This window comes from Balaenoptera borealis (assembly GCF_965194805.1).
Source record: "Balaenoptera borealis genome assembly, chromosome: 4".
In the NCBI taxonomy this organism is placed as follows: domain Eukaryota; kingdom Metazoa; phylum Chordata; class Mammalia; order Artiodactyla; family Balaenopteridae; genus Balaenoptera; species Balaenoptera borealis.
In genome coordinates this window covers 49,200,566-49,216,734 of record NC_138861.1, presented here as the reverse complement: position 1 = coordinate 49,216,734, position 16,169 = coordinate 49,200,566, and the positions used below count along the sequence as shown (strand labels likewise).

The following is a 16,169-nucleotide window of genomic DNA, read 5'->3' as shown; positions in this document are numbered from 1 at the left end:
GATTTGCACATCTTCAAAACATGAACTAATGAATTTCAATAAAGTTCATAAGTGGTATAGAAACATGAAGTAATAAACAAAACAAAACGATTTTCAACATAAATGCAGTCAATCTAAGGAATGCTTTAGGCCTTCAGTAGTTTCCAATTATTGAGGAATTACTGAGAAAAAAAATCACAACACCATCCAATACTTTCATATATATATACAGGGTAATGGTTATAACATATCAAAAAACACAAGATTATCTCTTCTGAAGCAACCTTGCAGCATGGAATATGCATATGGAAATAAAACTGTTTCAAAATATTTTTTAAAAATATTTATTTACTTATTTGGCTGTGCCAGGTCTTAGTTGCAGCACGTGGGATCTAGTTCCCTGACCAGGGATCAAACCCAGACCCCCTACTTGGGGAGCATGGAGTCTTAACCACTGGACCACCAGGGAAGTCCCTCAAAATATTTTTAAAACTTGTGATTAAAGTGCTTTGCTATTCTGTATACTTAGTTACGGTGTGTATTGAAAAATGTCTACAGTTCTCATTGGAACTGTGAGCCTGTTTTTATAGTACTTAACCTTAGAAAGTAATTCATTTTGATACTTGTTCAAATAAAAACATCAGAGACCATGTGTGGGACACACACACACAACACATACAAACAACCCTTAAAGATGAAAAAATGCTAATCCTTATTATCTGGTGAATAAATAATCTAGGAAATCTAAATTAATCTAGAAAATAGCATTACAATGTTAAATAAATCAAGTTTATTATTTTAAAGAGTAAATTCCCCACTATATATTCTTGTATTCCCCTTTTCTATGCCCTTGTTTTAACACCTTCATTGCCTTTGATTTTCCTCTGAGTATTTCTCCTCTGTTCTTTCTTTGATCCCTTATAAATCCTAACTCCTATTAATAACCAATTAAAAATCTTATCTTTAGAAACAGACCAACACAAGTATTTCCATTTTAGTTCAAACGTTTTCAGGCAGGAATCTGATTCAGTTCCTTTTTTTATTCCAACATCTTAAAATGCACAGATGTGAATCAACGTCTGTCATGATCCCACAATCATACCAGCTATCACTTCCTAGAATTGTGTTCATTTTCTAAATGGATTGTCTTCTTTATTATTAAAAACTTAATTGGGATTGCTTCACTATTTTACATTACTTTCCACAGCATTTCCAGCGTTCTTCATTCTGACTGCTTGTAGTTAGTATTACAAGCACTAATGTGGAATTTGCATTTGGTTGTCAGTGAACTTCCTTTCTGTTAACAAGTTCCAGAAATTTATTTCCCTAGATTTATATACATACATGCATACAAACATATGTACATACACAAACATATGCACATACACACATAGCAGGTAGGATGCCATTTACAAATTATTATTTCAATTTGGAAATCCTTTTTAGGTATCATAAATGTGAACCCCCATATTCCAGTCAAGAATGGGGTGTATGATTCCCTCAAATTGACAAAGTAAGTGGGAATTTCTCCACGACGTATTTATTGCATTATAGGGGCTGGAGGGAGGATTAGGGAAATCTAAATATTCAATATATGAAAACAAAAAGCTATTAAAACTTCCCATGCAGTTGTTTCATTGCTTGTGTCCATCCATCTTCCATTGCCTATGGTATTTCTCATCCTCTTTGCTATCATAAAAATAGATTGCATTGGTCATGTGGTTAATCTTGCTCCTGCCTTTATTTCACATACTGAAAGAACAAATTGCTTTAGCAGAATGATCTTTCTTAGGAATCATCATTTCTAACATTTCTATATTCCTTTCTCGAAGTATCACATTCCTTGCCTGGCCAAATCAGAGATGGGTACATACCTCAGAAAATTTTTCTTTCTGAGTGAGGCCTTTCCTGCTTAACCTGTTTAAAAGAGTAACCCTACCCACTCTGCACTGACCGGTATTTTTTATCTTTCTTCTTCGTTTTGTTTTCTTTGGTAGCACTTGTTACTATCTGACATTCTAAACATTGACCTACCTATTTTGTAGACTGCCTTTCTCTTCCCAGTAGAACATGAGCACCTCATGGGCAGGGCTTTGTCTCTCTTATCTTCACTGCTGTATTTTTAGCATCTAGAGCATCTAGATCTATACCTGGCACATTGTATTCATTTAACTGTCAAGTGACTGAACTAAAAAGTCGTTGGAGTAGAGTAATAGGGGGAAAAAGAAACACTGTCATTGGGCCTAAATCCACATATTTGTATTTTAAATATCTTTCAACTAAACACTCATACATTTGCTTCTACTTAGTGCCTTATGACAAATTCACCTGTTGATAAAACTGCACTGATAATTTCATGTATTCTGTGATTTTCATACTCAAGAAAAACTTTATAAGGAGTTATTATTATAGTTTTATAATAATTTTATTATATGTTTATATGTAATAAATTATATATAAAATATTTATTATAATTTATTTATTAATTGTCTTTATTAAAATAAGAATTATCTCCCATTTATCCTTACTAAGAAGAACAGGAACACAGAAAGAATTCTAGAGGCCTTTGCCGGTGTTTGAAGAAGATTATAATCTGAAGTGAAGAAAGCCCTGTAATGGTGTTCCCTACTGAGTTCCAATGTGAAATGTTCTTGACAAGCCTGTTCTGAAGTACACTGCAGATATATCCCTGCACGTTTGCCCAACCCTACAAAAAGCAAGATGCCAAAGCACAGTGTATACACTGAACAGTTGGAGGACACTGCCAGACTATAGCTAAAAGTAAAAGGAGATAAAAATCTTCACCAGTTAATAATTAAATTTAAATTATTATAAAGAAATATAGCATATTGTTCTTTAAGATATTTTTGGTTTTGTTTTGGTTTGTTTGGGTGGTTTTTTTTTTTTTTTTTTTTTTGGAAATGCATGAAGTTCTCTGGTTAATTTGGAGCAAGATAACCAAATACGGTTAATTTCTTAACAGGGAAATATCTATCAGATTCATCCCCTCCATGCCATATGGTTTTCAGATGATTTTTAAGAAGAAAGCTACCTATGAGCACAATGAAAGCAAATGTAGCATATGGGCAGGATAAACAATCTTAAGGGGCAAAAATTGCAAAGTAAAGAAAGCCTTTCCTACTCAAGTTGGCATACGGATCTTCCTTCCCCAATCTCACCACCTCCTACCACCAGAGGTTTAAAATAAGAACTCACGTTTTTATGGTTCACACACTTCATGAGGACCAGCTCCCGGTAAGCTCTCTTGGCATGCGTCTGGTTCTGAAAGGGTCTGCTGAGCTTCTTAATGGCCACATTTCTGTCAAGAACAGCATCATACGCAGCACTGCAGAGACCCAAGAGCAATCCAGAATTAAGTACAAAGGAGCCACATCTTCTTTATCCATTCATCCGATGATGGACACTTAGGTTGCTTCCATGTCCTGGCTATTGTAAATAGAGCTGCAATGAACATTTTGGTACATGACTCTTTTTGAATTATGGTTTTCTCAGGGTATATGCCCAGTAGTGGGATTGCTGGGTCATATGGTAGTTCTATTTTTAGTTTTTTAAGGAACCTCCACACTGTGGCACATATATACAATGGAATATTACTCAGTCATAAAAATAAATGAAATGGAGGTATTTGTAATGAGGTGGATGGAGTTAGAGTCTGTCATACAGAGTGAAGTAAGTCAGAAAGAGAAAAACAAATACAGTATGCTAACACATATATATGGAATCTAAGGAAAAAAAAAAAAAGGTCATGAAGAACCTAGTGGCAAGACGGGAATAAAGACACAGACCTACTACAGAATGGACTTGAGGATATGGGGAGGGGGAGGGGTGAGATGTGACAGGGTGAGAGAGTGTCATGGACATATATACACTACCAAATGTAAAATAGATAGCTAGTGGGAAGCAGCCGCATAGCACAGGGAGATCAGCTCCGTGCTTTGTGACCACCTAGAGGGGTGGGATAGGGAGGGTGGGAGGGAGGGAGATGCAAGAGGGAAGAGATATGGGAACATATGTATATGTATAACTGATTCACTTTGTTATAAAGCAGAAACTAACACACCATTGTAAAGCAATTATACTCCAATAAAGATGTTTAAAAAAAAAAAAAAAAAAGAACAAAGGAGCCCTTAGAATTCCTGCCTATCGAACTAAAGATACAGATAAGGAAAATACTAGTTTGGAATCCTACTCAAATACCTGCTTCTCAAGCCACATGTCAATCAGGCTGTAAATAAAGACGTAAGAGTGACTAGTATAGAAACATTCTACCTGCTAGGAAAAGAAAAATAGTATCTTGCCAAGAAAACAGCATGTAATTGCATCAGTGAGTCGGGGACAAAAGAAAGAAAAGTGCTCAACTTTCTCACTGGCCATGCGACTGTGGCAAGTCATTTAATCTCTCTGGGCTTGAATTTCTCATCCACTAATATGTTATATTTAGCTGTAAAACTTTACTGTTCTTTGATCGTTTTCAGTAGACATTCATTCTTTCCCCACTCACAGGACCAATTTTTAAGGTGTGACATTAATTGCCATGAATGCACAGGTGGGCTGATGCTCAAAGTGCACTCATTAACAATAACAAAGCTTGAAATAAGGAATGCAGTCAGAGAGGGTTTCAGAAGCATAAATCATTACATTTAAATACAAAGACAGAAATGAATGCTACTAACATTTGAAGATTTCAAGCCATTTGAGAAGAATTTACCATGCTTTATGTTTCTGCCATACTCAGAATACATGGGTCTAGGGATCAAATGAGGAAGTGAATCTCTTTTTGCTAAATATTATACCTAATGAACCCACTCACAAAGTTTTTTCCATCTCTGCAAATTTGGGTTGTCCTGGACTTTGTCTTCGTTGCTAGGAAAGAAGGGAGCAATCAATATCCTATTGATCTATTTAATTGGAAGTGACATTAACCATTTAGGGCTCATGCCACTAAACTAAAAGATAAATAAGAGGTTCACTGTATTGTAAATAGACTCACAAGAGAAGTTTGGACGAAGTCTTAGACTTCATCTTGTCCGTGCCTCCCTTTAATACTTATTCCTCTCCAAAACATCTCCATCAAATTTTGACCAGTTTCTTCTTGAGCATCTTCAAAAACATGGACCCCCTTTACATAAAGGCAGCTCATTCTGTTGTTGGAAAACTCTGAGTGTTAGAAATGTCATCATTCTAATAAACAGAGTTGTCTCTCTGTGATCTCTACTAACTACTGTCAGCCCTGCCTTCCAGGGCAACTCAAAATAAAGTATTCCCTTTTCATCATGACAAGCCCATAATGTTTGAAATCCATTAAAGGACCTTGCACAACATCTGGCCTACTCTATAAGCACTCAGTAAGCGCTCAATAACTCTTAGCTTTTCTTATTTCCCCCCTAGGCCTTTTGTTTCTTAAGCTAAATGGTCCTACCACCATTTGTCAGAGTGTGATTTCAAGTCCTAGTACCATCTGGTCAGCTTCCTCTGAATATATTCCAGTCTGTGGATGTCCTCTGAAAATGCCATTGTTACTCTAAGCATGGAGTGTCAGTGAAGACTAGGGAAAGGCTACCAACTCCTTCATTCATTCACTTGCTCATTCATTCTGTTGACACAGTTAATACAGCTAAGTCTGTCCTGGTTTCTTTGATAAATGCATCACACACTATTGATTCACAGTGAACCTATGCTAATTAGAAAACTGTCTTTTTAAAAACTTGTGCTGCTATTCAACTCTGCATTTTAGCACTGGTACTTCTATTCTTGTGTTTGTTCTGTTCTTGTTAACCTATCAATGTCAGCACAAGTAAAGAGTCAAATGGGCATACATCTTATAGGTAGTGTACAAGGGCAACAGTGAATTTGGAAATACAGGAATTAAACTTGCTTTCTGAAGCTAAGAAATTGTGTCAGCAGGAAAGTGATCAGAGCAGTCACCTTAAAGAGAAAGACTAAATTTTAAGCCAAAACAACTTAGGTGAAGTCATTAAAATATCTAAAGAAAGAATAGCAATTAGTCATGTGGGCCTAGGAAGGAGTCAGAGACGTAAATTCTGGTACTGCCTGGTGAAATAAGAAAGTGCGCTCTCAGGTAGGTCCAGGGATCCAGTCAGCCGGGTGGATATCCCTACTGTGACTGTCAGAGACTACAGCCAGTTAGCAATCTGATCTGTGTCTCTTTAGTCTGATTCTATCCTCTGCAGTCAAAATTCTACTCATCAGGCTCTCCTTCAGAATTCTGCATACAAGAATTCTGCCCATATTTGGTTAGCTTGACTATTGCATGTCTTGTAATTTAATAAATCGGAATCTGGTTTCGTGTGTGAGCTTTTAGTGAGGCTTGTCGATGTGAGTTTGAGTCCCTGAGATACTGAACAGATCCTGGAGACAGTAGGCCCATGTGGGATGACTGAGAAAATGCTGCTCTCTGGGGATCTTGGCAGGTTCTGGCCAGTCTCTCTTAGAAATGTTGTGATGTTCTCTCTCCCTCTGGTACCTCTTTCTTGAAGAAATTCTAGGTCTGAATCTCAGCACTACTACTTACTAGATGTGAAGCTATGAGCAGGCCACTTACACTTTCTGACATCAGTTTCCACATGCTTAAAAATGGAGGTAATAACAACCTGACAAGATTGTTATAAGGAGTAAATGAGGTAGTAATGTATCTACAGTCCCTTGCCTAGAGTGTGCACTCAATAAATAATGACTATTACTATTTTTAAAGTCAATGTCCTTGCTGGAGTCATCGTGTAATGCAGGGCAGGATAAAATATATATATAATTTTTTAATATTTATCTGCTGTAATTGGACATGTATCTACTAATCAGCAGTTTTTAATCTTTCTACTAATTACAGATCCATGCAACTATACCACTATCCTGAGCACATTTCACAAGTTTGTCTTATGTCATAAAAGTCTGGAACAAAAACCTTGTTAAAATCCAGACACGTATAGCCATACAGTTCTATTACCTACCACTTTAATAAGCTATTTTGTGTGATTTGTTTTTACTGAAACCCCAATTCCCAGTCATCACTACATCCTTTCTTTTTTTTTTTTTTATAATGTCTGAAACATTTATATTAACATATTTCCATACATATTTCCACACAAATACAAATATAAGATTTTTAGAAATTTCATGTAATGTCTGAAACACTTACATTAACATATTTCCATACAAATAACCCAATGAAAGTTTAGTATTAGTTGTTTTGTTTGTTTGTTTTTTTATACTGCAGGTTCTTATTAGGCATCAATTTTATACACATCAGTGTATACATGTCAATCCCAATCGCCCAATTCAGCACACCACCATCCCCACCCCACCGCAGTTTTCCCCCCTTGGTGTCCATATGTCCATTCTCTACATCTGTGTCTCAACTTCTGCCCTGCAAACCGGCTCATCTGTACCATTTTTCTAGGTTCCACATACATGCATTAATATACGATATTTGTTTTTCTCTTTCTGACTTACTTCACTCTGTATGACAGTCTCTAGATCCATCCACGTCTCAACAAATGACTCAATTTCGTTCCTTTTTATGGCCGAGTAATATTCCATTGTATATATGTACCACAACTTCTTTATCCATTCGTCTGTCGATGGGCATTTAGGTTGCTTCCATGACCTGGCTATTGTAAATAGTGCTGCAATGAACATTCGGGTGCATGTGTCTTTTTGAATTACGGTTTTCTCTGGGTATATGCCCAGTAGTGGGATTGCTGGGTCATATGGTAATTCTATTTTTAGTTTTTTAAGGAACCTCCATATTGTTCTCCATAGTGGCTGTATCAATTTACATTCCCACCAACAGTGCAAGAGGGTTCCCTTTTCTCCACACCCTCTTCAGGATTTTTTATTTGTAGATTTTCTGATGATGCCCATTCTAACAGGAGTGAGGTGATACCTCATTGTAGTTTTGATTTGCATTTCTCTAATAATTAGTGATGTTGAGCATCTTTTCATGTGCTTCGTGGCCATCTGTATGTCTTCTTTGGAGAAATGTCTATTTAGGTCTTCTGCCCATTTTTGGATTGGGGTGTTTGTTTCTTTAATATTGAGCTGAATGAGCTGTTTATATATTTTGGAGATTAATCCTTTGTCCGTTGATTCATTTGCAAATATTTTCTCCCATTCTGAGGGTTGTCTTTTCGTCTTGTTTATGGTTTCCTTTGCTGTGCAAAAGCTTTGAAGTTTCATTAGGTCCCATTTGTTTATTTTTGTTTTTATTTCCATTACTCTAGGAGGTGGATCAAAAAAGATCTTGCTGTGATTTATGTCAAAGAGTGTTCTTCCTATGTTTTCCTCTAAGAGTTTTATAGTGTCCAGTCTTATATTTAGGTCTCTAATCCATTTTGAGTTTATTTTTGTGTATGGTGTTAGGGAGTATTCTAATTTCATTCTTTTACATGTAGCTGTCCAGTTTTCCCAGCACCACTTATTGAAGAGACTGTCTTTTCTCCATTGTATAGCTTTGCCTCCTTTGTCATAGATTACTTGACCATAGGTGCGTGGGTTAATCTCTGGGCTTTCTATCTTGTTACATTGATCTATGTTTCTGTTTTTGTGCCAGTACCATATTGTCTTGATTACTGTAGCTTCGTAGTATAGTCTGAAGTCAGGGAGTCTGATTCCTCCAGCTCCATTTTTTTCCCTCAAGACTGCTTTGGCTATTCGGGGTCTTTTGTGTCTCCATACAAATTTTAAGATGATTTGTTCTAGCTCCGTAAAAAATGCCATTGGTAATTTGATAGGGATTGCATTGAATCTGTAGATTGCTTTCGGTAGTATACTCATTTTCACAATGTTGATTCTTCCAATCCAAGAACATGGCATATCTCTCCATCTGTTGGTATCATCTTTAATTTCTTTCATCAGTGTCTTATAGTTTTCTGCATACAGGTCTTTTGTCTCCCTAGGTAGGTTTATTCCTAGGTATTTTATTCTTTTTGTTGCAATGGTAAATGGGAGTGTTTCCATAATTTCTCTTTCAGATTTTTCATCATTAGTGTATAGGAATGCAAGAGATTTCTGTGCATTCATTTTGTATCCTGCAACTTTACCATATTCATTAATTAGCTCTAGCAGTTTTCTGGTGGCAGTTTTAGGATTCTCTATGTATAGTATCATGTCATCCGCAAACAGTGACAGTTTTACTTCTTCTTTTCCAATTTGTATTCCTTTTATTTCTTTTTCTTCTCTGATTGCCGTGGCTAAGACTTCCAGAACTATGTTGAATAACAGTGGTGAGAGTGGACATCCTTGTCTCTTTCCTGATCTTAGAGGAAATGCTTTCAGTTTTTCACCATTGAGAATGATGTTTGCTGTGGGTTTGTCATATATGGCCTTTATTATGTTGAGGTAGGTTCCCTCTATGCCCACTTTCTGGAGAGTTTTTATCAGAAATGGGTGTTGAATTTTGTCAAAAGCTTTTTCTGCATCTATTGAGATGATCATATGGTTTTTCTTCTTCAATTTGTTAATATGGTGTATCACACTGATTGATCTGCGTATATTGAAGAATCCTTGCATCCCTGGGATAAATCCCACTTGATCGTGGTGTATGATCCTTTTATTGTGTTGTTGGATTCTGTTTGCTAGTATTTTGTTGAGGATTTTTGCATCTATATTCATCAGTGATATTGGTCTGTAATTTTCTTTTTTTGTAGTGTCTTTGTCTGGTTTTGGTATCAGGGTGATGGTGGCCTCATAGAATGAGTTTGGAAGTGTTCCTTCCTCTGCAATTTTTTGGAAGAGTTTGAGAAGGATAGGTGTTAGGTCTTCTCTAAATGTTTGATAGAATTCACCTGTGAAGCCATCTGGTCCTGGACTTTTGTTTGTTGGAAGATTTTTAATCACAGTTTCAATTTCATTACTTGTGATTGGTCTGTTCATATTTTCTGTTTCTTCCTGGTTCAGTCTTGGAAGGTTATACCTTTCTAAAAATTTGTCCATTTCTTCCAGGTTGTCCATTTTATTGGCATAAAGTTGCTTGTAGTAGTCTCTTAGGATGCTTTGTATTTCTGCGGTGTCTGTTGTAACTTCTCCTTTTTCATTTCTGATTTTATTGATTTGAGTCCTCTCCCTCTTTTTCTTGATGAGTCTGGCTAATGGCTTATCAATTTTGTTTATCTTCTCAAAGAACCAACTTTTAGTTTTATTGATCTTTGCTATTGTTTTCTTTGTTTCTATTTCATTTATTTCTGCTCTGATCTTTATGATTTCTTTCCTTCTGCTAACTTTGGGTTTTGTTTGTTCTTCTTTCTCTAGTTTCTTTAGGTGTAAGGTTAGATTGTTTACTTGAGATTTTTCTTGTTTCTTTAGGTAGGCTTGTATAGCTATAAACTTCCCCCTTAGAACTGCTTTCGCTGCATCCCATAGGTTTTGGGTCGTCGTGTTTTCATTGTCATTTGTCTCTAGGTATTTTTTTATTTCCTCTTTGATTTCTTCAGTGATCTCTTGGTTATTTAGTAATGTATTGTTTAGCCTTCACGTGTTTGTCTTTTTTACGTTTTTTTCCCTGTAATTCATTTCTAATCTCATAGTGTTGTGGTCAGAAAAGATGCTTGATATGATTTCAATTTTCTTAAATTTACTGAGGCTTGATTTGTGACCCAAGATGTGATCTATCCTGGAGAATGTTTCGTGCGCACTTGAGAAGAACGTGTAATCTGCTGTTTTTGGATGGAATGTCCTATATATATCAATTAAATCTATCTGGTCTATTGTGTCATTTAAAGCTTCTGTTTCCTTATTTATTTTCATTTTGGATGATCTGTCCATTGGTGTAAGTGAAGTGTTAAAGTCCCCCACTATGATTGTGTTACTGTCAATTTCCTCTTTTATAGCTGTTAGCAGTTGCCTTATGTATTGAGGTGCTCCTATGTTGGGTGCATATATATTTATAATTGTTATATCTTCTTCTTGGATTGATCCCTTGATCATTATGTAGTGTCCTTCCTTGTCTCTTGTAACATTCTTTATTTTAATGTCTATTTTACCTGATATGAGTATAGCTACTCCAGCTTTCTTTTGATTTCCATTAGCATGGACTATCTTTCTCCATCCCCTCACTTTCAGTCTGTATGTGTCCCTAGGTCTAAAGTGGGTCTCTTGTAGACAGCATATATATGGGTCTTGTTTTTGTATCCATTCAGCCCGTCTATGTCTTTTGGTTGGGGCATTTAATCCATTCACGTTTAAGGTAATTATCGATATGTATGTTCCTATGACCATTTTCTTAATTGTTTTGGGTTTGTTTTTGTAGGTCCTTTTCCTCTCTTGTGTTTCCAACTTAGAGAAGTTCCTTTAGCATTTGTTGTAGAGCTGGTTTGGTGGTGCTGAATTCTCTTAGCTTTTGCTTGTCTGTGAAGCTTTTGATTTCTCCATCAAATCTAAATGAGATCCTTGCTGGGTAGAGTAATCTTGATTGTAGGTTCTTCCCTTTCATCACTTTAAGTATATCATGCCACTCCCTTCTGGCTTGCAGAGTTTCTGCTGAGAAATCAGCTGTTAACCTTATGGGAGTTCCCTTGTATGTTATTTGTCGTTTTTCCCTTGCAGCTTTCAGTAATTTTTCTTAGTCTTTAATTTTTGCCACTTTGATTACTATGTGTCTCGGCGTGTTTCTCCTTGGGTTTATCCTGTATGGGACTCTCTGTGCTTCCTGGACTTGGGTGGCTATTTCCTTTCCCATGTTAGGGAAGTTTTCGACTATAATCTCTTCAAATATTTTCTCTGGTCCTTTCTCTCTCTCTTCACCTTCTGGGACCCCTATAATGCGAGTGTTGTTGCGTTTAATGTTGTCCCAGAGGTCTCTTAGGCTGTCTTCATTTCTTTTCATTCTTTTTTCTTTAATCTGTTCTGCAGCAGTGAATTCCACCATTTTGTCTTCCAGGTCACTTATCCGTTCTTCTGCCTCAGTTATTCTGCTATTGATTCCTTCTAGTGTAGTTTTCATTTCAGTTATTGTATTGGTCATCTCTGTTTGTTTGTTCTTTAATTCTTCTAGGTCTTTGTTAATCATTTCTTGCATCTTCTCAATCTTTGCCTCCATTCTTATTCCGAGGTCCTGGATCATCTTCACTATCATTATTCTGAATTCTTTTTCTGGAAGGTTGCCTATCTCCACTTCATTTAGTTGTTTTTCTGGGGTTTTTTCTTGTTCCTTCATCTGGTACATAGCCCTCTGCCTTTTCATCTTGTCTATCTTTCTGTAACTGTGGTTTTTGGTCCACAGGCTGCAGGATTGTAGTTTTTCTTGCTTTTGCTGTCTGCCCTCTGGTGGTTGAGGCTATCTAAGAGGCTTGATGGGAGGCTCTGGTGGTGGGTAGAGCTGACTGTTGCTGTGGCGGTCAGAGCTCAGTAAAACTTTAATCCACTTGACTGTTGATGGGTGGGGCTGGGTTCGCTCCCTGTTGGTTGTTTTGCCTGAGGCAACCCAACACTGGAGCCTACCTGGGCTCTTTGGTGGGGTTAATGGCAGACTCTGGGAGGGCTTACGCCAAGGAGCACTTCCCAGGACCTCCACTGCCAGAGTCCTTGTCCCCACAGTGAAACAGAGCCACCCCCGCCTCTGCAGGAGACCCCCCAACACCAGCAGGTAGGTCTGGTTCAGTCTCCCCCAGGGTCACTGCTCCTTCCCCTGGGTCCCGATGCGCACACTACTTTGTGCGTGCCCTCCAAGAGTGGGGTCTCAGTTTCCCCCAGTCCTGTCGAAGTCCTGCAATCAATTCCCACTAGGCTTCAAAGTCTGATTCTCTAGGAATTCCTCCTCCCGTTGCCGGACACCCACGTTGGGAAGCCTGACGTGGGGCTCAGAACCTTCACTCCAGTGGGTGGACTTCTGTGGTATAAGTGTTCTCCAGTCTGTGAGTCACCCACCCAGCAGTTATGGGATTAGATTTTACTCTGATTGCGCCCCTCCTACCGTCTCACTGTGGCTTCTCCTCTGTCCTTGGATGTGGGGTATCCTCCTTGGTGAAGTCCAGGGTCTTCCTGTCAATGATTGTCCAGCAGCCAGTTGTGATTCTGGTGCTCTCGCAAGAGGGAGTCTACATCCTTTCTTAATGACTCACAGGGTATCTTTTCTAACCAATAAGAGGACCAATGTCACTTTCAATAGGTGTCTCTTATAACCTCCTTCTTCCTTCTAAAGAAATAATGTTCGCCTATCTACAGTTGTATGGAATATGGTGGTTTGGCCCATTGAACTTCCATTTATCCCCTTGTATCATGCCTTCCTGTACTGAAGAGATTTGAGAGACACACAAACAATTCCTAGATGCTTTTGCAGCTAGTATTCTGGATTCCAATATGGTCCTGCCAGGCAGATGCAACCGTGGGAGATTTGCAAGGCAAAAGTGAGGGTGGTCATCGTCTGACATTTCTTAGTTAGCAAGCACGGTCTCAGGAAGATGTGAAATTTTCTTCTGAAGCAGTGATTCATGTCATTTTCCAGATTCCTGGGAGAGAAGATGGTTTGAAGCAGAGGCAACAGTGGTCTCCAGATCCCAGTCACCAGCATGATGGATAGTTATGATGGTAATAATGAGTGCACAGTTCCAGCTCTGTGATTTTCAAATCTCGGTTACAATCATGTATTCCAGAAGTTCAGTTTTTTTAGGATACTCTCAGAGGTTGGGGCTCCCATGGTGATTCATCTCTCTCATGTCTGGGAGTCCTTCCAGGAAGCCCAGACTAGAGTTCACTTCTCCAGGCCTTCCAATGATTTGCAAGCACCCAGTTTACCGTATTAAATCTTTGCCTACTTATAATGTTTCTGTCTCCTGCCATGAACCCTGGCTGACACTACAATCTTTCCCATTTTCTGTAATTCCTCAGTGATTACTGGCAACAGTTTAGCAAATACATCTGCAAATTGGAATCACTGGTTGCTGCATAGTCACAAATTAATGTCTGAAAGTTTTTTGTTACTCTGAAGTCCTTCTTTCTTTGAATCTTGGACTATAGAATTTTACTTTATTTCTTTCAGTGGCTTTTCTTTTTTTTCCCTTCATGCCGGTAAAAAAAGAGATAAATCTTTATGAAGGTTTTTCAGCAACTTCTAGCAACTTTCCAGCAATTATGCTGAAAATTTTCTAGCAATTTCTTAACATACTCATTTCCGTGTCTACCAGATTTATTCATGAAAGAAAGATATAGCCTTCTTTTGTTATGCTCCTGTCATTTAATCCAGTTTTATGTTGCAATAAAGCTATGTTTACCTCCTTGAATGTATTTATATAAACACACACACACACATCCCTGTAAGCAAGGCTTACTCTCAACATAAAATCAGTTGTATTGATTTTTTTTTCCTTCTGGAAATTGCAGACAACTTGTTGCAAAGTTTTCTTCTTCTTAAGTCATAATTATTTATTTGATAATTTCTTTTGTTCCCCTTCCCTATCACATTTAAAATGTTCTTGATCAATATTAACATGTTTGTGGGCAAAAAATTAAGAAATTAACTAAAAACTCCCTAGGCATTGTGAGAAGAACTTTATGTCTTAAAAAATAAAAATTAAAAAACCTTATCATTGGAGCACCTTAAACATCTTAAGCCATAGCTGGGCAAGCCAAATTCTGCCCTGGAATATATGTTGCACCCTTCACTGTTCTTTTCCCATGTTCCCATGTTCTCACTTTGACCTTTACCAAAGGCCTGGACTTTAATTGAAAACTATCAAAAAATCTCTACCTCGTGCCCTCAAATATCTCACTTTCATGCCCAAACATTATAGTCCCTAGACATGCTATCAAGACACTGATTCCACCACAGAGAAACATGTTGGCCAACCTGCAAAATCACCTCTGCCTCAAAGCTTTTGCATTGTTCCTTCTGCCAGGAATGCTCTTCTCACATCCTCACTTGCCTGACTCCATCTTGTAATTCAGGTTTCAGCCTAAATATCGTCTCCTCAGTAGAGGCTTTCCCTAATCCCCATATCAAAAGTCAACAGTTGATTTTTTGGACTAATTTGTCATTGAATTGCTTGGCTGTATCAATTTGGTTATATTTTGTTAGAGATACTTTTGATTACAAGTAATAGAATTATGACTAATAGTGGCTTAATTACTAAAGATCTTCATTATATCATACAATGGAAAGTCTAGAAGTAGGCATATCCCATTTTCAGGAATACATTATAACTCTCATGGGCCCTAGACACTTTTGGCTTCCTATTTTCTGCAAATTGTTTCTAATCATGTTGTAAAAAAAGCCAATAACAGAAATCCATTAGTGCATCAAAGGGAAGTGTAGATGCTGTGATGCACTGCTAAGATTCCCCTTCAGGAATAAAGGACTTTTCATCCCAGCTGCTGGGAATGCTGCTGGCACACAGCCTCTCAGCTCTTAGTCCCCTCTGGTTATAAATTCAGCTGAAAAGAGCTGCCCAACTGAAGTTACACTCTCTTCTTGGGCAGCCTTCAATCAGCGACTAATAAATCTGGGATTATGAAAGCCTGGCCACCTCACCCCAACTCAGGACAGCTAGGAAGGCTCATTCCCTCTTCAAAACTCCCAAAAGGGTCAGCTGAAGCGTCCACTAAGATTTCATTGCAGCTGAACTTCTGACTTTGCTTCCTTCCCTTCCTTTCCACAGCTGTAAACCCCCAAAACACTCCCTAATAAATCTCCTGCATACAATCACCATCTCAAAGTGTATTTTCTGGGGAACGCAATACTTGACAAGCAGTAACTCATGACCAAATACAGCAATAAGCTGTGGAGTTCGCCTGAATCTTTTTCTAAGCAAAAGGCAGGGTCCCATTGTGGATGAAGGTGGCTGGGCTCAGAGCCCAACACCAAGAAAGCCATTTCACCTATGCAACAAACTAACCTAGATGACCAAGCCTAGTTATATAGATTCTAATCAACACCACTTCGCACTTTATGGACAACAAGAGTTGAAGCAGGGGTAACAAGGGGCTCAGAAGCCAAGCCCTGAAAGATAGCACCAAAAGCAGCAGCTCTTCCAAACACTAGAAATTGAATTAGTACTTTACAGCCCTTCAGCAAACTAGTGATGAGGGAGATCACACAAAGATTTACCACATGGATAATGAATGTGGGACTAGCTAAACAAACTCATCACCACAGAAAACAGATGAAAGTAACGAAGATGGTTACCCTAAGAATAAGGCAACCATATTCCTGGAAATCAGGTGGA

The 16,169-nt window shown here is 38.0% G+C and overlaps 1 protein-coding gene across 5 annotated transcripts in view; it reads right to left on the bottom strand.

Annotated features, from left to right (window-relative positions):
- The window catches only part of MAPK10 (mitogen-activated protein kinase 10), a 356,081-nt gene that overhangs the window by 80,787 nt on the left and 259,125 nt on the right, over positions 1 to 16,169 (bottom strand). For all 5 annotated transcript variants that reach the window (XM_082391154.1, XM_082391155.1, XM_082391156.1 and 2 more), the window contains one exon: positions 3,196 to 3,325. In XM_082391154.1, coding sequence (XP_082247280.1) covers positions 3,196 to 3,325 — 130 coding nt within the window. The remainder of the gene's footprint in view (positions 1 to 3,195; positions 3,326 to 16,169) is intronic.